The following is a 27,956-nucleotide window of genomic DNA, read 5'->3' on the forward strand; positions in this document are numbered from 1 at the left end:
TGATATGTTATGAAGTCATTGAGTCCTGCCAAGAGCGTCAATGACTTTCAGAGCCTGAGTGTAGTTGGACGGCTCTGAAGGGCACTGGAGGATAAGAAGGATAACAAAGCAGCCTGTGTCTATTCCACACTGTAAGGACAGGAGTCCCGCATCGCTGCTCCCTACCAAAACACTGAAACACTGAAAAATCAAGGCGATGCAAAAGGTGTTTGAATGACGTAGCATAAACAACAATGTATCATGTGTAAAGCACATTGGGAAAGTTTCAATGTTGGAAAAGAGAATTTTGAGGATCTGTGGTTACAGAATATCAGCTATGACTGAAAAATGCAAATTCTTTTGGAATTTCACAAGACTAGCTATCTTTCAGTTCTTTGCTCTTGCTCAAACTTGCTTTGTATACTGTTGCTATAACTGCATGGCTAATCAAGTCTGTGTTCCCACCACCATCTGCCCACACATGAAAGGATTATTCTGACGTTCAGTCTAATGTCAGATAGACCACACTACAACATGAACAACACTGGATTTTTCTCTGCCTCTTAGGAGCCATTTGTGGAATTGATTATTCAGATATGCCCCTCTTGTCCATTTTGTGTACCAATGTAATGATTCCAAAACCACTTTTGCTGCCAAAATTGGTGTAATTTTGCAATTTCCTATGTATATGTTTAACAATGAATTCTTTTTCAATTGTAGGTGCCAAAGGACAAAGAGTACATTGAAAAAAGGAAGCTCTGAGAGATGGATTCTGGTCCCAAACTATGGCACACGCAGGTGGTCCCTCTGGAAGCTGACCTGGACAAAAGCAGTCCCCAGCCGGAGTGTTCCATTTGCTTCAACACCTATGACAATGTCTTCAAAACGCCGAAACAGCTGGCATGCACTCACACCTTCTGTTTGGAGTGCCTGTCCCGGCTCATGGCCATCTCTGTGGACCCACAAGATGGCAAAATCACCTGCCCCTTTTGTCGCCACCCCACCCCTATTCCCAGAAATGGGCCCCCGGCCCTGGCCACCAGCCGGGAGGTGCTGTGCCGACTTCCAGTCCATCAACAGCAGGAACAGCAAGTGTGGCTGGAGGGGGAAAAACTATGCTACCAACGGCCACTGGACTCTGCATCTCCTGCCTTTTGTATCTGCGTTGACATTGGGGCTAGCCAGGAGAACAGCACACCACAGCAGTCACAGCCTCATGGCACAGGCCTGTTGGATAGGTTTACTGACTGGAAACGGCTGGTGCTCTTTATCATCCTAATGCTGCTGCTGGTAGTGATCGTGTTGTGGCCGCTGCAGTGTATCGTCAACACAGGCTCTCTGCGCTGTGTACCAAGGCCTGTGTCACCAACAACCACCTCCTCCCCATTCACACCCTCACCAGCCTTTTGAATAAATGAAACACACACACTCACACCTGAGACGCACACATACACACCCATTATGGACAAAGCCTAAAGTGTCCTTGCTGATCACATTACTGTGAGAAGGCTTTGTGAAAGGGTTTTGCACAGGCTGTCTGGGTGTAAGTTTACACTCACCTCTTCAGGATGCCTGTGAGTAGACAAGACTGGAACAAAATGAATTTGATGGCAGATTCACCTCACTGATAAAGTGGACTAGAAATCAGCACAGGCTCAACACACACATACACACACACACACACACACATACACACACACATACACACACAATTGGTGGAAGCCTCTTGCACAGGGGTGTTTTTTTTAAATATCCCCCAAACCTTTTAATCTTTTACTCTGGCCCTGGATCAGTAAAAGACAATTCTATGCTGAATTTCTATATTTGTGTAGTTGTAGTTAACAGCTTTTGCACTTGGAGATCAACCTTATGAGTATTTGCAAGTTCTTTTACAAAATCATGGTGTTTTTTCTCCACACCTGTGAATGAATTATGCTTTGATTGTAGTATTTCATCATGGGAGTTGACAGGGCAAAATGACAATAGAATGTTTCATTGCACTCATCCATGCTCAACCTTTTCTTGCCAAGGCATGACCATGTAAGACATGGCAGGTGTTAACACAAAGTGTCATGCACCCATACAAGAAGACAGTTTTATTGGCTATATGAGAGAACTGTGGATAAAATACATAGACTTGGATAAAATAGTGTAATTCCTTTCAGCTACTCAACCAACTCCAGGATGACAGGATGAGATATATATATATATATATGTGTGTGTGTATGTATGTATGTATGTATGTATGTATACAATGTACAGTTGTACACTAATATGGAATATATTTTTGTTTACAAAACAATAAATGCTGTTAAAAAAAAAACCCATACATGTGACAAGGTAAAATGAATGTTCCTGTAATGTGTGCTACAGTCACGTGGAATTCCCCTATCATATAAATAGAATGTTAACAAGGGAGCAGATAGCCTTAGTCAAGGTAATGAGGATGGGGAAACAAAGCAATTTACCAAATATTTTTATCACTTCCTATTCAGGGACAGTTACCGGAACACATCCCTGGGTTTATTCGCCTGAAACCTGATCTTAAACAATTAGACTTGGTAAACATTGACACACTCAAGTAACGTGATATGTCTGAGCTTAAATAGGGAATATGAAACTGGCCTTTGGCCGAAAATTGCTTTTATTTCACCTACTCTTTTCTTGTGAGGTTCTTCTGTGAAAATATAATTAGAATAGTTCATCAATAACCAGCAGTAGAAATAAGGATAACAGCAGGAGAATATTGTACTTAGTAGGCTAGAGGCCACTCCCATTTGCCTAAAATAGCTTATATAGCTCAGATATCCTCATCAAACATTATCCTATTATTAGCTACAAACAAACCTGGCCACACATATGGAGCCACTGGAAAACCAAGTGGAAAGAGAGGATGGCTCGACATGTTTGGATAACTCCATGTAGATTTTTATTAATGTACTTAATATTTTTTTTATTGTCATTTCAGACAGTCATTGCGTCAGCTGTAATGGCCAAGACAGAAGGCATTTCAGGCTGAGCCAGTGCAAGAGGGAAACAGTCTTCATTCACCCAACACAGGGACAGTCAGCACACCACAGTTTAGATCTGTCTTATCGAACCCACCAGAAAACAACAGGGATTAAAAAAATAATAAGTCAACATCATATTCAAGTAAATTGAGGGAGACAAGTTGAATTACATTATGTGATAACTCACTCTCATAGTGACATCATGTTCCATGTAATAATAATAATAATAATAATAATAATAATAATAATAATAATAATAATAACAATAATAATAATAATAGTATGCGAAAACATTCTGAAACCATATACAAAATTGATAATTGAACAAGTCTATCAATGTACAATTGAAAGGTACAATTTAAAACAACTCATCAAAAGACAAAAATTCGATTATGTAAAATACAACACCAAGAGAAAAGAACAAAAAGACAATGTATGGCGCTCTTCAACAGCCAATGGACATTCTGATAGCTGCAGATAATAATCTGCAGTATGGATTCAGCAGTTCACACAGAATTTCAAGTATTGAAGTCTCAACAGCTCAACCCTTTATCCCAGAGGCAAAGTGAAATGCATCAATCATCAAGATCAGCTGAGCAGCCCAAACAGCAAGTCAGACGCTAGACAGAATAAATAAAAACTATAAATTGAATTCAGTGGATGCTGGATACCGGGAAATCCTTTCAAAGAGTTTTTTCAATGTTCGGTTGTTAGTAGCACAGGACAGTGTTTTGTTGGGAGATATCATTCCAAGCACAGTTCTCAGTTGTTCAGTTAAATCTTAGGGGTGGACATGCAATGCTTCTGCATGACATGCAATAAAGGAAACAAGCCATCCCTCTTCCACAGAAATCTTCCACAGTGTTTCCATACTGTCCCAGAACACCACCAGTCATTTCATATCACCCTGCTACTCAACCACTGGATCAGTGTAACCTGTACTGAACTTCATTTAATGCTGACCAGTGTAAATACTGCACAGGCTGAACAATCCTTCACATGCAGCCCTCTACGATCTCTTTTCTCCTGACATCACTGCTAACACTGGCTTAAGCCAATCACAGTCATGTCTGGATTACAGGCATCTTTCAAATTACTTTTTTACTCCCAGACAAATCTATTCTTTAATCTTGAGCTCGGGCCATCTGCTCTGGTGCTGTTTTGCTAAAGACTTCAGAGAAGGCCATACACGTCAATGCACAGGCCAGCATCCTGATTTGCCCTCTGCGTTTTGCACAATTTCAACCACATATTTAACTTTCTAATGGAGAGATATCACTTAAAGACTTCCTGAACCCTCTGAACCTGCAATTGTTGTGTAGGACTATCCTTAAATGACATTAGATATTGGTTATTGATTTTCACACCACAGTGCACATACTACAACAGTGCATCAGTCTTACCATGGAGCGGTTTTAGGTTCTTCTTTTGAGGAACACATGGAAATGCTTGATAAAACCACAGACATCTTGTCAACCAGAGCTAAAATCCTCCAACAGCAAAAACCTGTATTTGTGCTATATTTCAGACAATCACATTCACAAAATCACAAAAACATGTCCAAAAGGAATCATAGATACAAATGAGAGCAATATTTAAATATAAATCAACAATCCTATGACTTATCTTATGCCAAAGGCCTGACTATAATTTTTACAGGGGAGACTGAGAACCAGAGGCTAAGTGAAAATAGCCCTGACAGGACTCAGAGACCCACTTCTTACTGCAATCCAACACCCCTCTCAGTTCTACAGTGTTAGATACAGGTGACTGAGGATCATGACAGAGGATCCTGAAAAAGAGCACCTTGAAGAGCCTGACTCTGTTTAGCTGAAGCTCCTCAAACAAAATAAAAAGCATTGAGAGGAACATAAAGTACAAGGTGCTTGTTGGCACGTAAGATTAACACTGCACTGTACCAAATGCATCCATTTATATTTTCTTCTCTTTAGCTTCCCCGTTAAAAAAAAAAAAAATATCCATCTGCCACATTTAGGACCATAAGGTAATAGCAATTATGCCTCAAGCAAGCAAAATACAACAAAAATATCACTTCAAAAAGGAGGAGCTTGTTGAAGACAGGAGCGTTCTGTATGTGTACACTTGAGTGAAAATGCCGTCTGGTGTAGCAAATTGCTTCGCTGTGGCTCATTCATCACTCAACAAAAAACTAATAACTACTGCTAGTAAGATAGCCTTCAGCATATCAAAGGTCTTTGGTTACAGTAGATGACATCCAATGCACAAAGCAAGGTCTGGCAGCAGACAGAAAGAAATGAAGAGGAGAGAGAGAGCTTTGCTCCACTCAACTTTAACACTGAATTTGTGAGGTGTTGCATTATATTCAGTGCATTCAATGAATGTATGAATAGTGTGTGTGTGTGTGTGTGTGTGTGTGTTAGTGTGTGTGTGTATGTAGACTGATTAAACTGGAGAGAAAAGTACAGAACATTTTCTCCAGTGGGGTTGCTTGTGCTTGATGCAGAAAAGGACGATGGAACAGCCTCTGCTGGAGGTCAGGCACTTCATTTTCAAAACGCGAGCCTCAGAAGGCTGGAGACACATGGGCAGTTAGTCAGGGAGTGGGTAGAAGGAACAGGGCCATGGGATGCAAAGCTGTCTTCCTCTCTGTGGAGGGGAGGGAGGGCAACTCCAGCCTGCAAGCAGAACAGTGCTGGCTTCAGCTCTGGCACCACCAACATACAGGGAGTCCATTTGGTGCCAAGTTTCAGAGTTTCCCAAAGTCAAGTGCTTAGAAACAGCACTTGGGCTGCAGTTGTGCAAGGTACGTGGACACACACACATGAACAAACACACACACACAAAAACAGAGAGAGAGAGAGAGAGAGAGAGAGAAAAGAGGGAGAGAAATACAAAATGTGAGTCATTCTTCTGCTCAATTCAGTCTACTGTTTCATTGTGTGGCATCTAGTTATAATTTGGTAGATATTAAAAAACTTGAAACAAAAGATCTATTTTCTTTCCATTCTTGAAAAGAAGGCTATATTTTTAAAATTTGGAAAACTTACAAATGTAATTCTCGAGTTTTACAATGAACATTCCGTCTTGGTACTAAGAGATCAGAAAAGGACAAGTACTCCTCTAAGAATAGTGAGCTCAGTGCTTTCTCAGAAACAGAAGTGGTTTACTTCGAAACTAAAGCTGAATAAAGCCAGAACTTTGTAAGAAGATGCTTCATAAAAGTTGTGAATGAGCAAGAAACAACAAAGACACACTCCTTTCAAACTCCTTTCTCTTTTTCCTTTAGACTCTGCACCTCTAACTACCAAACATACCCTGCACCTGTGTTTGTGACAATGTGTGTGTGTGTGTGTGTGTGTGTGTGTGTGTGTGAGAGCGCGTGGCTTCATGACAGCATGTATGTTGTGAATGGAAAAACATGCTCACAGAGAGGCAGAAAGGAGAGGTAGCCCACATGGCTTATCTCCTAGTGTTACTGCTGACGGGCCCCTTTGGGTTTTTGATGTTTAAGTTCTCATACACACCGGAAGAGTCCTCATTCATCCTAAAGAAGAAGACAGGGAGACTTTTGTTGAGACAGAGAGTTTAAAAAAATCTATAACATATTCAGAATAATGCAGGGATATTTGAAGAAAAAGCAAACACACATTGAAATGAACTGATTCATCAAAATCTCATTCAAACTACTGCTATCCATTTATGCAACACACATGCTGAAAATGTTCTCATATGTCATATGTAGCATAGTTTACACACGTTTTTAAGGAGTTACAGCAGAGTTCAACCACATCAACTGACAAAAGAAAAAAAAACTACATTTCAAAGAATTTGGATTTCCTTGAACACTGGTTCTTTAAAACTGTAACATAGCATGAGAGTGCAGAATGAGATCCTCTCCAGAAAAGGCCAGTGTTCAGTGTGTCTGTGCCTACAGGAACACAATAGCCCCATTTGCACTGTGGGCCAAACGAGGTGCTTTAACTTAGTTCCTGGCCCTTGGAGCGTTTACACTGTACTGGGCTAGGCTTAAACAGGGCTTAACCAGGAACTGTGGGCTTATGTTCCTGAGCTGATGGCCCACAGTGTAAACGTGGCTGGTGTGTAATTCAACGATTCTCTGTCTGCACTGTGTGTGTCTTGAGGTCAGTACTTACACAGATGAAGAGCGTGAGGACATGTTGGACTTGGCCCTAGCATTGGTCATCTGAGGGTATTTGATATTGGAGTACTCTCTCTCCTTCGTCTTATTCCTCTACAAAAGTAATCAAGAACACTTCAGAATAAACAACTGCATATATATATATATATATATATTTTTTTTTTTTTTTTAAACCTTGTTAATGATTTTGTGTGGTATCACACTGAAACCACAAGTGGACACTGTTAATTAAGTTCCATTGAAATACGATAGCATGAACTTCCCGTTGGTCTGGAAGGCTACGGCGTGCAGTAATTAAATCCCCTGTATACATATCAGGTTGGACTGGAAGGTTACTTTGGGCAGTGGACAGTGCTAATGGGTGAAATTCCCTCTGAAACAGTACCTGTTCTTCCTCTAGCCTTTTCTGGGCCGTGTCAATGTACTGTTGGACAGCCATGTAGATGAACTTATACTGTGCTTCAGTCTGGACCATGCCTGACCTCTGCTGTCGAACTCTCTGAATGGTCTTTGGGATATCAATGTCACAGTCCAAACCTAACAGACAAGGAAAGTAACTAACTTCAGGCGAACACGTACATGTTTCCCATGTGTCCAGTTCAAGCATTTAGTTTTAAATGATCTATTCTCAAGTTTAAAAATGCAGCTTTCATTTGGGCACTGTCTAGTGGGACAAAAGGATATTACCTTGTCTGTTTATGATGTCAATTAGAATGTCAATCACAATAATGGTACCAGTTCTTCCAATCCCTGCACTGAAATAAAAGATGAGAAAACAATGATAAAAGAGAAGCCAGAGGAGATGTTTTCCTTGGTTCTATGATATCTAGATCAAAATTATGGATTTTCTTAAAGTTTACTGTAAAAGAAATATGAAATGAATTCAGTAGACTGTTACCTGCAGTGGACCACTATAGGTCCGGTATCTGGAATGGCACTCTGGGTTCGGTTGACCTGCTCCAGAAAGCTCAGCACACCCCCTGGCTCATTAGGTACACCATGGTCGGGCCAACTCAGGTACTGGTAGTGCCAAATATATCTGGGAGGTTCCCTCTAGAATTACAGCCAACCAATTAGAGTTTGTCAAAGGATTTTCTTATCAATATTTGTCATAAAAAAAGTTTGTCAGTGTGAAAATCAAATATTACTGTCCAGTATGTAACATCTAATTATTTACTACAAAGAATCCCTCTCCTCGTTGAGAGAAGTCTCACCCTGTCCGTGCGTGTGACCTCAAGCTCTCGTAAGATATAGTCTTGGGCCGTGTGCTCCTCGATGTTCTTCACGCTCACTTTTCCAAACTCCTTTGTTGAGTGAAGGTCTGGCCAGTATCGCACACACTTATTCTGTGAACACAAGTTAAAAGATTTCATATCAGGCCCAACCAAATATGAAGCAATTAATAATTAACAAGATCCTGAAGTTGTTCATGTTCAATATTCACATAGCGTTTTTTTTTTTTTTTTGCATTAGCATAACACACAGTGACCCCAAGACTCAGCCCTTACCCGCCCTCTTTCCATCTCCTTGGTTGTCATGACGATGACATGAGTGTTTTCCTGGTAGACCATTTTCCAGAAGTCTATCACAGTGTTCTGGAGGCAGCCCTGGGTAGCAATGAACACTTTTCCCTCATCACCATGACGACCTTCTTCATGCATGCTCTAGAGGATGAAAAAGCCAGTCAGACAACATACACAAATAAGAGTATTGGACACATCAATGTTACAGACAAATGAAATCAAAATGAAAGGCAAGTTTTTGACACTGTCAGGTGACTAAGGGTGCTTTACTGAATGTGTGTATACTGTGTGTGTGTGTGTGTGTGTGTGTGTGTGTGTGTGTGTGTGAGACCCACTCTTATATAGTTGGCATTGATGTAGTCTGAGCCAGGCACATCCGGGTCTGCTTCCCGTATCTCCACACGAGTGGTGTCAACTGAAATAGAGGGGGAAAAGTCTTTACATACACCAATACACAACCATGTGCAGCTGTTTTGTATAACTCTGCAATGTACACTTAGAGCACCTTCAAGTTCCTCAGTTTAGTTCTGTATTCCATAAAATACTGACTGATTAGCTCTAGCAATGAGAAAAGGTAAACTAGCGGTGTAGTTGGCTTGTCACTCACAGGGTAAAATGTTCTTGTATCTGTTCTTGCTCTTATTCTCTGGTCGCTGACCCTCTTTCCTAGGGTAAAGGAGTTTGCATTCTTGCTGCTGCAACACCTTCAGAAACACAAGGGAATAGACAGAATTCAGCCCATTACAAAGAAGAGTGCTGAGGATCTCTCCAACTCAGCATTTCACAGAAACTTGTTACACAAGAAGACATATGACTGTGAGAATAGCTTTGTCAGGGCAGTCCTGTTAGGTTTCTGTGCTGTAATGTGAGTTCTTCTCTGCTATTCACCATAGCCCTGGCTGAACAAGATATAACTGAAGGTCCAGCTAGTGCCCCCTAGAGAATTATTAGAGAATCTACTACAGGAAACACAAGAAGTCACAAAGGAACCAGAACAGGAAGCCTTTTGTCCAAACAGCTCTCATACTAAAATGTATGTTTTCAGGACAATGCATAGCCTAACAGAACTTCAGTTTATTTAAGGCTTTAGGAGCTGAACGCTTTTTTTGTTTTTTTTTGTTTTTCTAGTTTAATGTCCAGTATAAAGAGCAAATCGCTAGACTGACAAGTTTACAATTTTGATAGTATCATTTCATAAAATAAAATAAAGCTAAATCAAACACTGGCAATCAAATACCTCAAATTCTTCCCAGAATCCTTGTTTGGGTTTCTCAGAATTGTCTGCAACTTTGTTTAGCTCCCGCACTCTATTCTCAATGTTGGCTGCATTTATCCTTGTAGCATTGAAAGGCTAAAACATGTAAAAGATTGAAAGGCATTATCCATCAGTCTCAAAGGAGGGACAAAAATAGAAGGAAATAATTGAGAATGCACATACTCCTTAGGCATATGCCCACTGTAGCAACACAACATAGATAAAACAGAGTAAAACGACAGATAAATTCACAAATAAACAACAACACTAAAGCCTAGCCAATTTTGTAATCTATACATGCAAACAACCATTCCAATATTACTGAACTGTAAGATCATACGTGACAAATGCTGAGAATATTGAGTAGGTCACTGTTATAATTTAACAAGTCTGGTTGCTATGTAACTGTAGACTGTTTGAGATTCCAAAGGGTTGGTTGTCTGTCTGATTTCAACTCTATCTTCTATTGATTATCTTTTCAATGTTTTACCTGTTTGAGGTGCACTACAATTCCACTCTTTTCCACCATTGGGTTCTTTTTGTAATGCTCTACTAAGTCTGCCAGGGTGTCAAATCTTTCCCCGCCACCTACGTCATATTTCCCATCCTGTACACGTGACATAAAAGAGATGAAAATGACCTGCTGTCTTTTCCTCAGAATCATCCTTTCTGTGAAAATGACATCATACGCTGGATACAAAAAGAATTTACCATTGTGAAATTGGCTTTGATAGAGTGTGTATGGCCCAACACAGGCCAGAGAAAATGTACTATTATTCAAGGTCAGATTGAATGTCAGCTCTGTTTAGTCTGTTTTACTTAGATGGGGCTGACCTGATAACGGATCATGACGTGGGTGACTTTGGTCTTGCGGTCCACGTTTTCATGCTTCTCTTCGTTGGTTAGGACGGACAGCACAAAGTCACCAGGCTTGCTCTGGCTCTCTCTCACTAAGAAGCTCCCAGACTTGCCCTTTTCTGTGAGGAGTTTTTCAGCATCACGCCCAGAGAGATGCCCATGGTACCACCTCAGAGAAGAGGCATAAATGTCTGTCAAGGTATTTCATGCTGGCATGGAGCATGAACATAGCCAGATAGTGCTAAATATATATACATTGAAATATGCTTGATTTCCAGTCACCCAAAATGGAGAACTAACTCATTGTATTAGACATAAAATATTAAAAGACATTTCATCTATTGTAGGTATCACATTTAATGATGCAAGCTGGCTGTTTCAAAAAATGCTAAAAGCATTTGCAAACAAAACCTCAAATGAATTATTCTGGAAAACAAAAATGCCAAAAAATAGAATACTGCATGAGTTGTATTATGAAATATGTAAGAAATGATGTTTTAAGATTACACGAATGCACTCATTTTGGCTGTAGAAATCTGTAGTGGTATGATATGCTAGATTGTCATGCATATTTTAGAATGCAACACAGAAACTATACAGCTGTGGTTGGAAATCAGCAGAACTGTTTGTAGCATCAGTGGTCTACAGTGGTGTTTTTGAAGAGGAGTGATCGTATGCGTAGGAGGCATTAGTTGTGCTTATTCAGCGAAAAACCCACAAAAACCATGCATAAAACATACATTTTTGAGCTTTAAGGCAACGATCACACATCAACCATAGTTGAGCAGAGAAGGTCAGGAAAGGACAGTCTTTCAGCTAACATATTTAAGAATTTAAAAAGGAAAAAAAAGTGTCTTTTGTGTGGTTCGTAAGAGATTATTTGTATTTACATTTAATATCCAAAAAGGAAAGGAAAAACTTTCCTGATAGATTCCAATGTTTTAAGGAGATTCTGGATACTTTCACTCCTTTTTCATACTGATTACAATAACTATTGTTTTGTGGCCATGATAAAAGGTACAGTATTCCAAATTAGTGATTTTTGTCTTATACTCTAGACCGACTAAAATGGGACATTGAAACCACTGTGTTTGTGGCTCTTGTATGACCTGTCTCAGCAGATCTCTGCCTGATTTGTGCACTAGATGGCAGGGTTTCACGTGTCCACTTTCACAGGTTTTTTGTACCACAGCTTGGCCCTGCAGTTCTGCAATACCTCTCAGAAGTTGGGTCCTTGCAGTTGAGTGGGTACTTGAGCTCGATGACATCACCGTTTCTCTCTCGTAGCAGGTCATGCTGCTCTGTATAGTACTGAACCAGCTCAGCCAGAGTGGCAAATTTCTCCCCCCCATACAGATCATAGTAGTCCCCTGAGTTCTGTATCTTAATGTGGGTGACCTCATCATTCCGCCTAGTCAAGATCGACAGATAACAGAACAGAAAAACAGAAAGTGAGGGAGGGCAGAGAAGAGAGGAGGGAGGATTAAGGAGAGGGAATTAATTAGTGATTAGAGACATTTTTTTAGTCAGTTACTGTAAGCATATATCAATGAATAATGAGTAGAAACATCAATTATTTATCATTATTATCATACATAAGAATAAAACAAAAGAAAGACAAACACTGCTATGAACGTGAGTGAATATGAATATCAAAAACAGCTATGTCTAAAACAACTTTTCATAATTTTACATTTAAGCCTAGCGAAACAATTCATGCTGGATGACCAGTATTTTTACATACGTCTTTGAACTACTTGATCATTCAAACTTGTGCCTAACATTCAAACTGCTCATTTACTTAAACATGATATCAATTTTTGATCATTCATTGCTAAAACAAATTATGTATCTTGACCTACTAATCCATATCTCTGTGTGAGTGGGATGGATTTCACTACATTTTCCATTCTCAACTCAAATGTCTTAAAATGTGTCATTTTAAATGCCACACAATGGAAATAAAAAAAAAACAACAACAACAAAAAAAAAAAACACCTGCGCCTTCGGATACAATCAACTGAAACCACGCACTCAAACCACAACCTTACGTTATGCATAGAGATTATATCTTTCTCCACAAGTACATAAAAATGAAGGCATGGCAAACATGGGTCCTCTTGTTTTGAGGCAATAAGCCTCTCCTACAGATTGACTACTAGGAAAAGAGTCCTGTAAGGTGGAATAAATCTTATCTTCCTCCTCCCTTCTCTGCCTTACTTTCCAGTTCATCCATCATCATCTCAGCATCTCTCATAAATCTACACTCTCTCCCAGCTGTAATTGTATTATGTGCTGTAGCTGTGGAGCCATGTTGCTGGGCCTCTCAACGGCACATGCTAATGGCCACTGACTGCAGCAGATGAGTCGTTCCACGTCGTCTGTGTGGTGCTAATGCAATCAGAGAAGACACAACCAGACAAAAACACCCTCCATCTCATTTAGGCTCCTTTTCTGGATTTCAAAATGCTCCATTCACATCTCTCTTTAAGGGCTAACGAATACCAGACATGCCGAAGGATGATTCCAGAAGAAAAGGTCTTCCCACATAGCTCTCACAAAAAACTGCATCTATCAGTTCATAACCTGAGCACATATCATTGTTTTATCCTTCTCAAAGAAATTACCTTGGTTTTCCAAATGATATATTACAAAAAGGATTGTCAAAACACTGTAAACTATCAGCAAAGCACTCACAATCAGAGGCAAAAGGATAAAACACTGCAGTCATGCTATCTTGCTAAAAAAAAACCCTTTTGATACAAGGACGCCCGTGAACAACTTTTCTTTCAAGAGCAATAGAAGTTCATCATTGATGTTAGTTCCAAAGCCAAGTTCTGTGTAATCGTGAAAAGACAAACACAATAGCACTATTGAGTCACTCTGAATGCCCCTATTTACCAGTATCCTCACAAAACACAAATAGTCATGCTACTGCATATACATACACACAGGAGTCTCATCTTCTGTGTTGGTGTCCATTTTGTTCAATTCATTGGAGTGCAGACAAAACAACAAAGTTCATTAAACTTTGGTTTGCGCAACATTTTTACTGGGAATCGATTGTGAAAATCTATTAATAGTCTGCAGTGGAAATATCTTATGCTAACTGAGCAATCCCACATTACATAATACAGTTAAAAAATCCATACAGAGTACTGGGGCCGTGCTCATTTCGCATTTCTCATGGGACTGTGAACCATGCTGCGGCAGAGCGTGAACCCACCAGCAAAATTTGACAGAAAGTGATATATTCCAACTTTCTGTTCAATGGGATTTCTAATAAGGTTTAGAGAGCCATTTCCTCTCTGACAGCTATAATAACCAGAAAAATGGAGCCCATCAGAGCCCCCTCACCTTATCCTGATCATTTGAACAACACATTCTGTTTCATTTCATAACCGTTGTCCTGACTCTGCGCTAAGCTTCGTTCTATCTTGCTGTGCCCTTGAATGGTTAACAATGGAGCAGACAGTGAGTAGCAGTCTCCACCCAGGAAAAACAGTGTGAGAGAGATAAGAGAGGGAGAGAGAGGCATGGAGAAGAAGATAATGTAGGGATGGAGTCCCTTTGCGTCCATTTGACCAAGGATATCAAGCCTTTTATCTCATAATGCACTTGTAAGGAGAGATGTTCTTAATGACTTTGTAATTACCTTCTCATCCTCTCGTCCAAAAAAAAAAAAAAAAAAGCCATTTTCAGCCTTGAAGGAGTATGGCTGTGAGATACTTGGCTTGCTTTTGCTGGATAACTGCAGACAGGGTGTAAGGGGCACTGTTTTCCAAAGAGAGTAAAACATCTTCGTGACAGAGTAATCAGTTTTAGTGCAAACCCTTCAGAAAAACTGAAACTGAAAACAATGCCCTGAAATGACCAGAAACTGCTTAAAAAATCCTTTTTCCCCATACAAAAGATTCTTACAGTGGAAATTTACTGTATTCTATACAAACAGTAACCGGGTTGGCTTAAGAACCATCATTTAATCTGGCTTTTATTTAAAAGACAGTGCTCAGACAGCTTGCAATCTCCTGGAAATGTTGTGCCTTTATCAGACAAACAGGAGTTGACCTGTTAGTGCCCTAACAGTCGTTATCCGTCTGGTACATGGAGGTATGAGTGCAGTGTCTCTTAAAAGTTCTGGAATAGTCTGATTCTACAAGCGATTTATCACGTATGCAAGATATATATGCACAGCAACAATGTTACACAATCTTAAATGACAGTTAATCACAAATTTGACATGTTAGTAAAGTCAAACTTTAAAAAGTGACCATTTAACTTCTGTGGTACCTCAAGTTATTATCCAAAAGCTTAACCTACTCTTTTTTCTCTAAACTGAAAGAGGGGTGGAAGCCTCAGTAAGTGGTATTTTGAGTTTACTGTAGTAATGTAAAAATAGCGCCACTGTTTCTCTCCTTTCATCAAACTCTGGTGACCTCTCCTTAATGGTACTCCCAGTAGGTTTTCCCAGTGCACAGACAGCTGACCTCACTCAAAGGCCAATAAATCAGGACTAGGCCAGAGAGGTCATGGCCCTGTAGGCCTGTGGTGAAGCCCAGGCACGTGGCCTGCAGTTTGGAGCACATTAGACACAGCTAGAGACTCACCGCAAAGCCTCAGACAGCAGGTCTGGGCTCTGCGGTCTCCCCATCTTAAAGCTATTAAGAGCCGCCACTGCTGACTCCCTGCCAGGCTTCTCTCTTCACTCACTGCCCAGACTAACAGCTGCTGTAAAGCAGACTACAGTCCATAAACCGATACTTTCTCCAACAGAATGCCAACTGACAGGCAACTTCAGAAGCTTCTATCCAGTCTTCGCTTAAATAGTCCTAGAAAGAGCAGGGGACAAGTGTTTTCGAAGACAACAAATGTTTTTCTTCATAGTTCCTTGGCAGAAAACTCAGGCGAGATTATTCAGTCAGTGACAAGAACTGTAAATTGCATGCAGCGCATTGATCCAGGGTAACTATTACCGTCCCCTGGGAAAAGAGCTAGTATCTTTCCAAAGACAAACCCCTTAAGTCACCACAAAGTGAAATGGGATCCTATTAATGCAAACTGTTAATTCTATAGCCATTCATGTGAAAGTCTCATGGGACTGGAAAACTGGCATGAAGGGGTTGAGGAGAGCATGCTCCTGGAGGGGACAGTCCCAAGTGAATTACTATAAAAACTAATGTTTCACCAAGATCATAAAATGTCAGAGAGCTGTGAGAGTGCCTCAACTAAGCACCCCCTGGGAACTCAATAACTCACAGACAAATTTTTACTCAGCTTAACTGGAGACCACACTATAAATGTTTCACTTTCAACTTGACCAGTTCAAACAAAAAGCAAAGCTCTACTCTAACTCAGTTACCACATTAACTGGACTGAAAATCTCTAACTCAGTTACCAGACGAACCGGACTGTGGAATGGATTTTGGATCTTTATTTATCAAAAAGGCAGTACCACCTTAGGGTGGATTCAAAGAGCACAAAGCCACAAAATAATACACCATGGAGGCTGACCTGACAGAAAGAGTGAAGTCTCCAGGGTTACTCTTGCTTGGTCTGGCGAGGAAACTGCCATGGACCCCTCTCGTCAGGAGGAGGTGTTCTGCCTCAATCCCAGTGATGTTGGGGTGGAACCACCTTGAAACAAAAACAAAGAGCAGATTAACTATATGTACTGCAAATGAACAAAAATGGTGTCAAAATATTGGTTTTTAATGGATTGAGGGCAAACAAAGATGTGTACTAAGAAACACAGGCAAATGTACACCTCTCATAAAGCAGTTTATTGTTTCTCTCCAAGACTTCAAAGGAACAAGATGGTAGAACCGGAATTCAGGTTGCCAATATGCCAGTAGGTGTTTAACAACCATTAAACAGTCTGTTAACAGCAAAACTTTCTCAAAAGTCCATTCAGAAACAACTCCAAACAGAATCAGTTGACTTTTCATTTTGGGCACACACACTCCCCCAGGCTATTTCCACATCACCACTGTAAACATTCCCTGTGTGAAGGTCACAGCTGAGATCCAATGAAATCGTGCTGTACTGCTAACTTTCAAGCAGTTTGTGAGGTACTACTTTAGTGTGGAAAAAAAACCCCTTACACCTAAACAGTGATATAAATATTTAAGACAAATTCATATCCATTGTTAAATAATGCTCTGTTTCATTTTGATCCCCATGCTTTTCACAATTGAAAAACTGCCGACAGCATAAAATCTGACAGAGACCAACTAATGAAAGTATAAAATGTCTTACTTAGACGTACTTAAACAGCTTCTATTAAAAAGCATCTGTCAGTTTAAACAGTCAATTTTAGACACAGACTAGACACAGGGAGAAAAAAACAAAAAAACAAAAACTTTTGGCAGATATACAGTATTTGCATCAGCAGAAAGGAACTGAAACAAGTGACTAGTTTGCACTGTTTTTAACAGATGTCTAAAAATATAGTTTGTTTCACATTAACTCATATATTTACAGTACAGTACAGGATTTTTGTTTGTGCAATATTTTCAGCATACAGAGCCACAGTGAGCTTTAAGCCCATAATGTTATGACAACAATTTTGAAGAATTTTGGCATAGACAAACCTTTAACTTATTTTCAAGAAAACACTGTTTGTGACACATGGAGGAAGGAAAGACCAAACAAAACAAGCAAAAACAGGCAGTGAACAATTTAGATAAAACAGAAGAGTTAGTCACTGAAAATGTCAATGATTCAACAACTGGGGAAAAAATAGACTGCTCGATAAACATAGACCGAGACACTGTGAGTCACACAGCACATGAATGTTGATGAAAAAACTCCCATCATTCCCACACAGGCTGTGAACAATTACACATTTTATGTCATGACCAGTAAAATGAGTAAAACTATCCAAACGTAAGAACATCAAACAAGCATTGCACAGAATCCAAATAAAAGATTTTAAACCTTACAACATAGGCCAACTTACACTAATAAACAACTGAATAACTGCTGCACTACCATCCACTACTACGTACTGTAGATTATAGTACAGTAGAGTCACTGTTCATTTAATGGGAAGCTGAAGAGAGGGTGACATTTAGAACCGAAATCCAATAAAGCTGTGGTATAACCTCCTTCCATGTTGAGCTGAGAGAACATCTACTTCCTCATGTCCTCGTATAAACCTCTCTCATTGTAAAACCAAATGTTTTGAGTTAATATACTGGTTCAAGCGTTCCAACATGTACTTCTGTCTGTCCATACCCGCTGTTTCTTTAAAGTTGACACATAAACACATTTGTTGTATTATCAGTCACTGCCAAGAACTATGCACATTGAGCAGGACAAGCTTGTGAAAACTGAAGAAGATGAAAACATGTGATTGATAAGTGAATCCATTCCTTTCGAAGGAATGGATTTAGTTGTCAATTATAAACAAAAAAAAAAGATGATGCAAATAAAATCAAATTAAATCAAACTGAGAATTTGCCTTATTTCATCAATGGAAAACCTTAAGTAATCAGATCCCTGCATTGTCCTAGTGGACTGGATACCATTGATGATAGCTTATGCTAGCAGGCAGCTGCTCCGTTAAGACACGGAGGTAAGATGAATTAAGCTACTCCTAATAACCCCCGGATTGTCATTCACAAAGCATTCTCACGTGAGAGGAGGAACAGAAGGTCGCAGGCAGTCAGACATCTGGAGCCCCACACTGGCCCAGATTGTACCTGACCCTCTTATCCCTGTCAACCATACTCTCTCATTCGCCCAAGAGATTAGAAAATAACTTCTCAAACACACAGCAAATTGTAACCGATTGCTACTGGCATTCACAAGGAGATTAGACTCAAATATACTTGTTGGGGGTGAGGAGAGGGGATTGAGTTCTGGGGGCTGCAGATCAGACCAGTCTGTCTGATGTCATCAAAGACATAGCCATGTACGGAAGGGATCATTTTAAGGTGCTAAACCAATACTGAATACTGTCAATGTTAAGTAATTTTAAATAAAGATTGTTGCGAGGACTGTCACCAAAGGATGTCCAATTTTTGAATAATTAAAAATGCAGCATAGACAAACAGACAGGGAGACATATTCATATTACCACAGAGTTCACAGTAAAATTATCACTCTAGTGTTTTTTGTATCACTGAGTTCGAACTATGGCACTCTCTGATTTTTTTTTAATAAACCTTGTAGAGATGTCTCTGTAATGATGTGCTTTTGGAGATATTTAACAACCAACCATTATCAAATGCCAGAAAATACTGTAGAAATGATGTGTTTCTACAATTACATTCTCTAATGGTATGCTCCAGGCACGAAATACTCCTACATTTATAAGGTTTTGTTATCTCATATCTTCTGTGTATTTGGTTTGTAACTTTTGATAACGTTTGATGAGATTCTTTTAGAGACAGTTCTGAGTAAATGTGAACATTTCTAAGTATTTCCTGGAAATATATGCAAATACATGAGACTCAAAATTTCAAACAGTGCATGTGTTGAAAACACTAAAATAGAAGTGCAGCTGTGGCACAGAAGCTTTCAATTTCAATTTTGAAAGAAAAAATAGAGATGAGGATAGACACATTTCTGCATTGTGCATGGGGCATGATGCAACCACAGAACAATACTGACATATCAAGCATTTCCCAAGACGCCATGCGTTTCTTGACATTTTCAGAATTTAACTGACAAATGACTGACAGCACCCATTTGGACTGAAATATTCTGGTCTTTTTTTTTTCTTGGTAAATTACAATATCTTCCAATCTTCTTAAAATTTTATGCCCACATGCCCATTTTCCTAAATATTACTCAAAATGTAGAGTTAAAAATTTGAGAAGGCAAAAAAAGTGTTCATCATTCATTAAAGAAAAGAAACCAGCAACTGTCAAGCAGTCTTTTAAGACGACACAGAACTGCTGTCGAACGTGTATTTTTATGAAACAATGACAGCCGTCTTAGCACTGTCTCTCAGCCCTTCCTACATTTCACAAAAGCCTAAGGCAGTTCTGAAAGAGTCAGACAGATACTTCTTATTACTGACAATAAGGCTTGTGTTTTGAAATGGCAATACATCATGTATTTGCATTAACACTGCTATATTTCTAACTGAAAACAGCAGGTAAAACAAACTGCACAGTACTGAGGTCCAACTGTGATAAACACAGACACCATGCCCTAGGGCTCAGCCTGCTTATCTGTAGGCCTGCACTGAGGTATGGTTTTTGGGTGAGGATCAGACAGGTCACCCGACCCTATCTCTAGTGCCCCTAAACAAAGCACTCACACTCAACACCTTCTTTAATCCTTACCCCTGGGGCCCTGCAGTCAATGACCATAGACCTCAGCTTCAAACTGGAGTTATAGTGAGTTACACATGTACCACAGCACAGTCACAACCAGCACATCCTGCAAAAGGCAAACCACCTCTCTCTCTCTCTCTCTCTCTCTCTCACTCGCTCACTCTCTCTCTCTATCTGTGATGTATGACAACAATGACAACATCTTCATAGTGTAAACAAACTTGCAGCTTGCAGTTGCACACTCTATCAGCAATCTCAAACAAAACAACTAGATATTCCCCACAGAGACTCAATACAACAATATTGATAACTTGCTTTCTTTCCCTACCTCACCATTCTGGTCGGAGCTTGTCAGAGCCCCTGCTTGCCTCAGAGCTTAGTAATCCACGCACAGTACAGTTACACAAGGAGGAAGAGAGGGGGCAGGGACTTGTAGGAGTGCTGCTGGTTGGAAAGAGAGGCGGGGGTGTTTAATCTGGGATTTGGATGAGTGTGAGCTGCCCTGATAGGAGCTCCAGCCAGTACAATCAGCCTCTGAGCAACTGTCCATCCCTCGGGGGCGAACGTGATGCAGCGTCACCGCACTGGCGCACTCCTACACCGCCTTCTCTTTATCTTTGCCTTCATTATTTGAAATGGAAAGTGGCAGCTGGTGCTGCTTTTTATAAATATCTTGCTACACTGATTGTGTATCTTGAGCCGCCAGTTATGTGATGAGGAGCTGAGAGGGACAATTCAGTGTCTTTCTTTCTTTTCTTTTCTTTCTTTTTTTTTTTCATCTGTTGGCATGTTGCTTAGCAGTTCGATGACTATTTGAATGCAGAAAAACTGGTGAAAACCTCTAGCAGGGCAAACACAGCCACAGCCATAAAAGGAGATTCCTACTGGATCTGCTCATGTGTATGTAATGTATCCATCTGGCATTCACTGATGAGTTAGGATTTAATTTGAAACGGCAATGAAGACTGTTAATGGGGAGTTTTCAAAAATCTCTAAAGTTCTGACTGCTGAGCAGCAGACTGATTCCCTGATTTGAAGAAATTCCTGATTTTTATTTATTTATTTATTTATTTATTACTATTTAAAGAGAATATAAGTCTTAAAGTAATACTCTCTGATTCATCCTTATGATATTTCATTTGTGATGGGACACAATAGATAAGAACATTAAATACTCAAAAACAATAGTGTCACGTGTTCACACACATTTCATGGAGTTGCTGCTTTCCATTATTGTTGAAGCTGAAAAATCAAATATATTTCTTAAAAATGGTTCACACTACAGCTTTAGGTTCACACTACAGCTACAAGTACAAGGGACTCGTTCCATCACTCAAGACAAAGAAAACCTACAACATGCACATTTCCTCTGGAAACCCGGCGTGTTATTTTAAGAGACAGAGGCAAATTTTGAAGAGGGAGCAGGTTAACACATAACTTCCCTTCAATGGTGGAAAAATAAGATTCCACTTCCACGGAGATAACCTGCCATTAGCACAGTGATATTACATGACCAAAGCAAGTAGGTCACACTTTAGAAAGCCAATAGCGTCAGACTTTCCCCAGAAACACGTCACACTCAGCATGGGACTGGACAGGAAATCATGAGGCCAGCTTATTAAGAGTTGTCTCTACCTCATAAGCCCTACTTAAGCCTGATCCACTCACACAGGCCTGTACAAGATATCTTCCTCATCATTTCCAACTCTCACAAAGACAACAATGATGTTTAAGGAGGGAGTATACAAAATAAACTTTCATTTTCCTGTGTTCATCTTCTGAATAACAACATAAAGTTTTGCATGGATGGTTAGACAAGCCTGTTTCTTTTGCTCCAGTTCAACAAATGTGCATTAGTTTAATCATTAACTACAAATATCCTGCATGCAACCACAATGTCTCTGTTAAAAATATATCTCTTTGGCCTATACACTGCCAAATGAACAAAAAATGTGCAAATCAATGAAGAATACAAATTAATTTTGAATAATAGTTGGCTAAAATGAAGCAAGAGAATGCCTTGTAAAAACAAGGAAAGGGAATAAAACATGTGAAATATGTTTTACTCATTTGTTGTTATGGTCTTCATTAATTCCATCCCTTATGTTGCCACATGTTGACACTTAGTGTAGAGTAACCTGACTGCTTGAGTGACTAAAACCTTTCCTAGAATAGTCTCTCTTTCCTTTGACAAGTCCAGACACTGCAGGGGGGGAGAGAGAGGGGGGGGGGGCGAAAGAGTGGGAGAGAGAGGGGGGGGGGGGAGATAAAGCAGCCGGTGTGCGCTGAAATCTACTGACAGGGGAAACACAGAGGCCCACGTGCACACAGCAAGCTGCTTCTATCCTCTTACATAATGTCTCAAGTTCAATACAGCCAGCTATTTAAAGAGCCAGGCCTGGTGACAAAAAGGTGATATACTTAGAGTCCCCTACACCGCTTCAAAGACCTCTCGAGTCTATATCTGGCTCAGACGGACCATGCTGGGTGGATTTTGGTACAGTTGCTGATATATTTAGAAGAGCTGATCTTGCTGGAATACTTGCTGGAATACTTGGCTTCAGTTTATGCACCCTGGCCAAATCAAACACAGTGCATTCTGGTAACTTTGGTGTTTTGTAGAGAACTTATTTATTTCACACTGATTTCACATGGCACTGTGGTTGAAAAAAAAATGTTTTTCAGAGTGCATAGAGCTTTACTTATAGTATTAGTCTCACCAGCAAAATACTTGTTTAATGTTTAGCTTGACAAATGCTGCTAAGGGTCAGGTTGTGCCTCAGTCAGAGCATTAAGATGTTCAGAATTAGGTTGAATCAACTTAACTCAACATTCAACTGAAATATTGCATATATCAACATTTTTTACAGTTTTCACTGGAAGGTGGAGTATCTGAAATGAAATCTAACATCAACCACATTTGCATTCTAAGTAGTTAATGGAACAACTCTCTGGCTACTAAGTTATTCAAAAGGCTTATTCAACAAAGAAGTCATGCTTGTATACATTTAAAAAAAATACACAAATACCACTCACCTACATCACTTTGTAATAGCATATCTATAATCTAGATTATCTGTTGTGCTCTCTGTGTAGATGAGGCAGAAACCAGATGCACTTTTTATAGTCAGGGGGATTCTGTTACACTTAATTTCCATTTATAAAGTGCTTATCACTAACCTGTGAATCATCTTACTTTTCAGTGGTACTGTCTATGGTAAAATAAAGGCTATGTGACTCACATCATTCCTGGATACACGGCAACACTCTAATAACATAGGAGGGTGTGTGGGTGGGTTTATGAGTGCATAAAATAAATTTTTGGGTTGCCGATGAATGTGGTGCCAATGGTAGGCTATAGATAAAATGTGGTTAATGGTTCATTGTGAGTAGGCCCAACCACGATCAGGTATGAGAGTTGGAGATGTTGAATGGTCGCAGAGCGTTAATCCAGTTGGTTTTGTTATTTTGCCTCGTCCCCGCCCGCTCGTTTTCTGTGACGAAATAATCTAGCCTCGTTACTTAAAAAGATCCGCGCCTCTAAAATTTTTCGAGCTCCGAAACGAAAGCCGTCTCGGCCCATTCAGCACCTCCAGACTCTCACACCTGATCATGGCTTGCCTGCTCTTCCTCTTCCCTTTCCTCTCCTTCCCTCACCACCATTTAGTAACTTCATCAGTAACCTACATCCTTCAGATAGATTTCCTTTTTGGTTAAGCGTGCCTCTTTAAAGGGAAGCTACCATCGCATATTCATCGCCTTCTCAGTGCGGTGAGGTGAAATACTTGTACTATTAGCTACTTAGTCCTGTTTTATGTAGTTTAGAAGCTGCTGCGTATTATTCGTTTGTTAGTTCATCTGTTCATTAAAAGATTCTTTGCATGTACGTTAGCGTATGTTTTATAGTATATCTGAAGCAACTATACGTTCTGCCTGTACCGCTAAACCTAACTGTTATAATAAACGTTTATGTTCGCATTTCTATATCCTGAGTATTTGACACATTATTTTCTAGTTACTGGATGTGGTGATCCAGGAGCTTGGTTATCTAGAAGAGTGATGGTTGCGTTAGTTACATTAATGCTATAATTTAACATATGTTCCTACTAACGAAGAGTTATTTAGAATAAATTCAAGGTTTAGTATTCAGAGCACTGAGCTATAAATAGAGTTTTTCAGAGTAACTGTTTTTTCACTGGGTTCAGATTCTCAAAAAAGGTTATGGTTACAGCTAAGTGACATTAGTATTCAGTCTCACAGTCTAAATACTCACAGTGAACCATTAACCACATTATATCTGTACCATTGGTCGGACACATATAATTCTGTAGGCTACTCTGCCATACTGTTTTGTAGATGGACAACTAAAATTAACTGTAACTATTCACTTCAGTGTAGCGGTCGCTGCCTGGATGAAATGAATTCCTGGAAATTTTGACAGGGCTATCTCTTCTTTTCACATTGGCTGCTGTTTTCCTGTCTGCATATCTGTCAGGTTGTTTCAACACAAAGTCATGGGTCCCATCCCCCTGCTTTTAAACGGCCCTATCAATAACAATTTAGACAAAACGAATACCATACAAAAAACAATTTTCTACAGCAACAACAGACATACGAAGATTCAAGTGTTTATACGGTTGGAATTTGACACACTGAGGATGGTATATTTTATTATTTTAACATATGTAATAGGATGTTCACATACACACACATACACACACACACACACACACACACACACACACACACACTAGCTAAGTTAAATATTACAGCTAATAAGATACAGTTTTAGTGAAGACCATCAGTAAAGTGAATCACCAACTCTGAAACTGTTCTGAGTTGAGACTGGAATCTTTGTGAGCCATCTTTGTACAATGACCTGTTGTTAAACTAGTACGCTGTAGCATTCTGTCAGCAGCTGGTTCCAAATTTTGAAAGATCACTGGTTCAAAAATGTGTCAAGAATATGCTGCCATAAAAATGAGAAGGGAAGCATTGTCTTTTTTTTTCTGATTTATGTACTGCAACTCACTACGATGATGATGCTTAAAAACAGGATGTTCTGTGCCTGTGCCTAGAGGAAGGGGTCACACCTCTGTGGACAAAGCCTGGAAACTGACAGCACTAGCCACCCCATACATCACAGCATAATGTTGTAACTACATCAGCAATGATGGAGCAATGACTCAAACATGCTTAGGGCCAAAAGACAAAAAAAAAAAAAAAAAAAACGAAAGTAAAATACCCTTGGTAACCAAAATACAAGGGAAGACAAACAGTACTGCTTTTCGTTTTGACTATGGACAAGTACTTCCCAGAAATGAATTCTGCTAATGAAGAATCTCATAACTACTATAAAGACATAGTTAAATCTATGAAGTCATTTGTTTAAGGAGTGCAACATTGTAATATAAACTTCTTTTTTTTTTCAAACTGATTCCTTTACTTTTGTATTGTTAGGATTCTCATGATTTAGGCTGAACACAGGCTAAATATTTGTCATCTGTAAACATACAATTGTACTAAACAACAAATGTTATACACATAGCATGCCTCAAAACATTCACAGGAAATGTGCTCAGCACAATGATGGAAAAAAAAGACTGGTAGTTCTGAGGGAAATCTTCGTTCAGTATCTGGTAAGACATTTCTCACAAGTCAACACTGACATTTTCCACTTTCCATGCTTCTCCATATCTTAACAAGGATGTGGGTTTACATACACTATAAACTTTTAAACTGCTGACATTGCAGTGGGTACAGTGGCCACCTGCAGCCAACTAACAATAATGCTAGACATTCAGGTTCACACATTGTTGACATTACCTTTTGTTTCTAAACCATACCCCATTTGGGAAAGCACAAATGACGAATGCATTGAAAAAGACAGAAATAAACTGAGCTGTATAGAACAAGAAAGATAAATTGGGAAATAACTGTTAACTTTCAGATGTGCAGGGAATGGTCATACCAGTACACTTTTTGAGGATCTCACACAACTTGTTGCTGAGCTTTTGTGAATGGAAATATTCATCTGTCAAGGACCCACTATGTGTCTGAAATTTCGATACGTGATTTTTACAGCAAAGACTTGAGCAATCTATGATTGGGAGACGAAATTCCTAAGTGATTATACAAATAAGAGTAAATAGTTGAATTATTGAAATTCGCCTTGAATTTGATTTACTAGAAGTGACTGTGTTATCATTTAATTTTGCGATGCAATGGTAGACGATTCATTTCATGACAATTAATTTCATGACGACTCTCCCCTTCTAGCCTAAGTCGGAAAAATGAATTTCACAGAGTTTGTATAGTCTCAAAACGTTCTATTGTTTACGTTTTCTCTGTCTTGGTCAAGTAGGCTACTTTTTATTGGGTTTTTTTCACGGGCAAAAAGGAATGACAACATAATTTGGATTGCGGAACATAACGTGTGACACTTCGCATATATGGTCGCTTTGATTGTGGCTTCAGGCTTGCAATTATATAAATATTTGGGAGCGCTGTTGACAGGACAACTATCAGTGTGTCAGAGTGTTTTTCCTTAGCATGACGTCCAAATGGTTGTCGAATATAACTTAAGTCTAAAATTCTGAACATGCCCTCAAGCATTCAGCAGGTGTACTGTGGCTAAGTACCATGCGATCAATAAAAATGTCATTTTCCAAAGCAGTTTTCCAGCCACCTCTCCCCTGAAAGGTCGGAAAGTTTGATACGTTAGAATTTATCAATATTTATATACTGATTCCAATATATAGAATTCAATGATTTTACTTTCTCACTTGAAGACAAAAGGTTACCCTAGGTACTGTCATAACTGTTTTGGCTGTTTACTCATGTATGAGGAAAGCCACCTGTACAAGCACTCGCTCTGAAAGATTAACCGGTCAGCAACATGGCTGTGTGTTCAGGGTGCATTAGGACGTGTACCCATAAAATAAACACGCTAAATATGTGTGTGTGTGTGTGTGTGTGTGTGTGTGTGTGTGTGTGCGCGCGCGCGCGTGTTAGTTTTGCATATTCTCCTGCATTTGATACACTGCTGCAATATTAACCACCAGTGCAAGACTATTTATTTAAACTGATATTAGCATAACTGTGCTCTGACATGGTGCTGCATTTACCTCCACTAAACAGTAAAAAGAAATCGCAGTTGACAGAAGACATAAAGCCAGCTGTCATTGCACATTAGTATACTGTAGTGTACTGTGGAGTTGATGGCAGCACATCGTAAAACATCGTTTCAATTTCACACACACACACACACAAAACAAAAACAAGAACAAACAAATAAAACCCCCGACGCTATGAAGAAATGAATAATACACATACTCAATTCACCCAAGCAGACAGCGTTTTTGGGGGGGGTAAGAAACGGTGGGGAACAGTTCAAAATCGCAGCAGCGAAAAATTCGCTTTAGCCATACGGTTGAAAGTTCAATAAACACAGGATACAATGGATGTGCAAACATAATAACGAAAAGGAATAGCCAGGCGCTCGCACTGACTAAGTTACTGTTAAATTCTTGTACTGGTTCGCGTTAGTATGTAACATAAGGGCCAGAATAGATCAGGCGTCTGGAGTAGTGAAAGTACCCTATGCAAGAAGCCACGAGCCAGACTCAGTGAGCTGCATAATCTGGGTATGTGTGCACAGGCTCGTTCCACTCATTAAAGGAGCCGCAAACCCTGAATCAAGTCCATTGCTGTCTTCGCAGTCACATTTGGCTTACCTGCGAGACGTCATAGCAGTCCTGGGAGCTGTCAAAGGTCCGTAAATGAGAAGGGAAAGTCAAATAAACTGAGCCTTCCCAGAGTCTCGGTTGTACAACTGTGCATGAGCGTGTGCCCGTGAGGGCGTTTGTTAGACAATGTTCAACTCCGTGGACCTATCACTGG

At 39.7% G+C, this 27,956-nt stretch overlaps 2 protein-coding genes across 4 annotated transcripts; one reads left to right on the plus strand and one right to left on the minus strand.

Annotated features, from left to right (window-relative positions):
• The first annotated feature begins 744 nt into the window (after positions 1-744).
• Positions 745-1,389, plus strand: rnf223 (ring finger protein 223). The gene has a single exon (XM_030767729.1). The coding sequence runs from the start codon at positions 745-747 to the stop codon at positions 1,387-1,389; it is 645 nt and encodes a 214-aa protein (XP_030623589.1).
• A 1,908-nt stretch (positions 1,390-3,297) lies between these two features.
• ptpn11b (protein tyrosine phosphatase non-receptor type 11b) lies at positions 3,298-27,871 on the minus strand. 3 transcript variants are annotated; one of them, XM_030768968.1, is made up of 16 exons: positions 27,791-27,871; positions 16,279-16,401; positions 11,984-12,178; positions 10,744-10,936; positions 10,400-10,516; positions 9,892-10,005; positions 9,262-9,358; positions 8,990-9,069; positions 8,640-8,795; positions 8,346-8,477; positions 8,030-8,184; positions 7,819-7,886; positions 7,517-7,668; positions 7,127-7,224; positions 6,399-6,516; positions 3,298-5,760 (listed from the first exon to the last, which is right to left on the minus strand). In XM_030768968.1, the coding sequence occupies exons 1-15, from the start codon at positions 27,802-27,804 to the stop codon at positions 6,432-6,434; spliced, it is 1,779 nt and encodes a 592-aa protein (XP_030624828.1). In that variant the 5' UTR covers positions 27,805-27,871; the 3' UTR covers positions 3,298-5,760; positions 6,399-6,431. The 3 variants fall into 3 exon arrangements, with proteins under 3 accessions (XP_030624828.1, XP_030624830.1, XP_030624829.1); XM_030768970.1 differs by having other exon boundaries at positions 8,640-8,782; positions 8,986-9,069; positions 11,984-12,165; positions 16,266-16,401; XM_030768969.1 differs by lacking the exon at positions 27,791-27,871 and adding an exon at positions 20,383-20,462.
• Between the last annotated feature and the right edge of the window lie 85 nt (positions 27,872-27,956).

This window comes from Chanos chanos, chromosome 3 (assembly GCF_902362185.1).
Source record: "Chanos chanos chromosome 3, fChaCha1.1, whole genome shotgun sequence".
In the NCBI taxonomy this organism is placed as follows: Eukaryota; Metazoa; Chordata; class Actinopteri; order Gonorynchiformes; family Chanidae; genus Chanos; species Chanos chanos.

Bases quoted from the DNA above. Each gene is read 5' to 3' on its own strand.
- rnf223 (XM_030767729.1), top strand. From the start codon at position 745: ATGGATTCTGGTCCCAAACTATGGCACACGCAGGTGGTCCCTCTGGAA.
- ptpn11b (XM_030768968.1), bottom strand. The intron at 12,179-16,278 runs GTCAGCCTCCAT...GATCTTGACTAG, and splicing joins GACTTCACTCTTTCTGTCAG to GCGGAATGATGAGGTCACCC. The intron at 8,478-8,639 runs GTAAGGGCTGAG...TTGTGTTCACAG, and splicing joins AGGAGATGGAAAGAGGGCGG to AATAAGTGTGTGCGATACTG.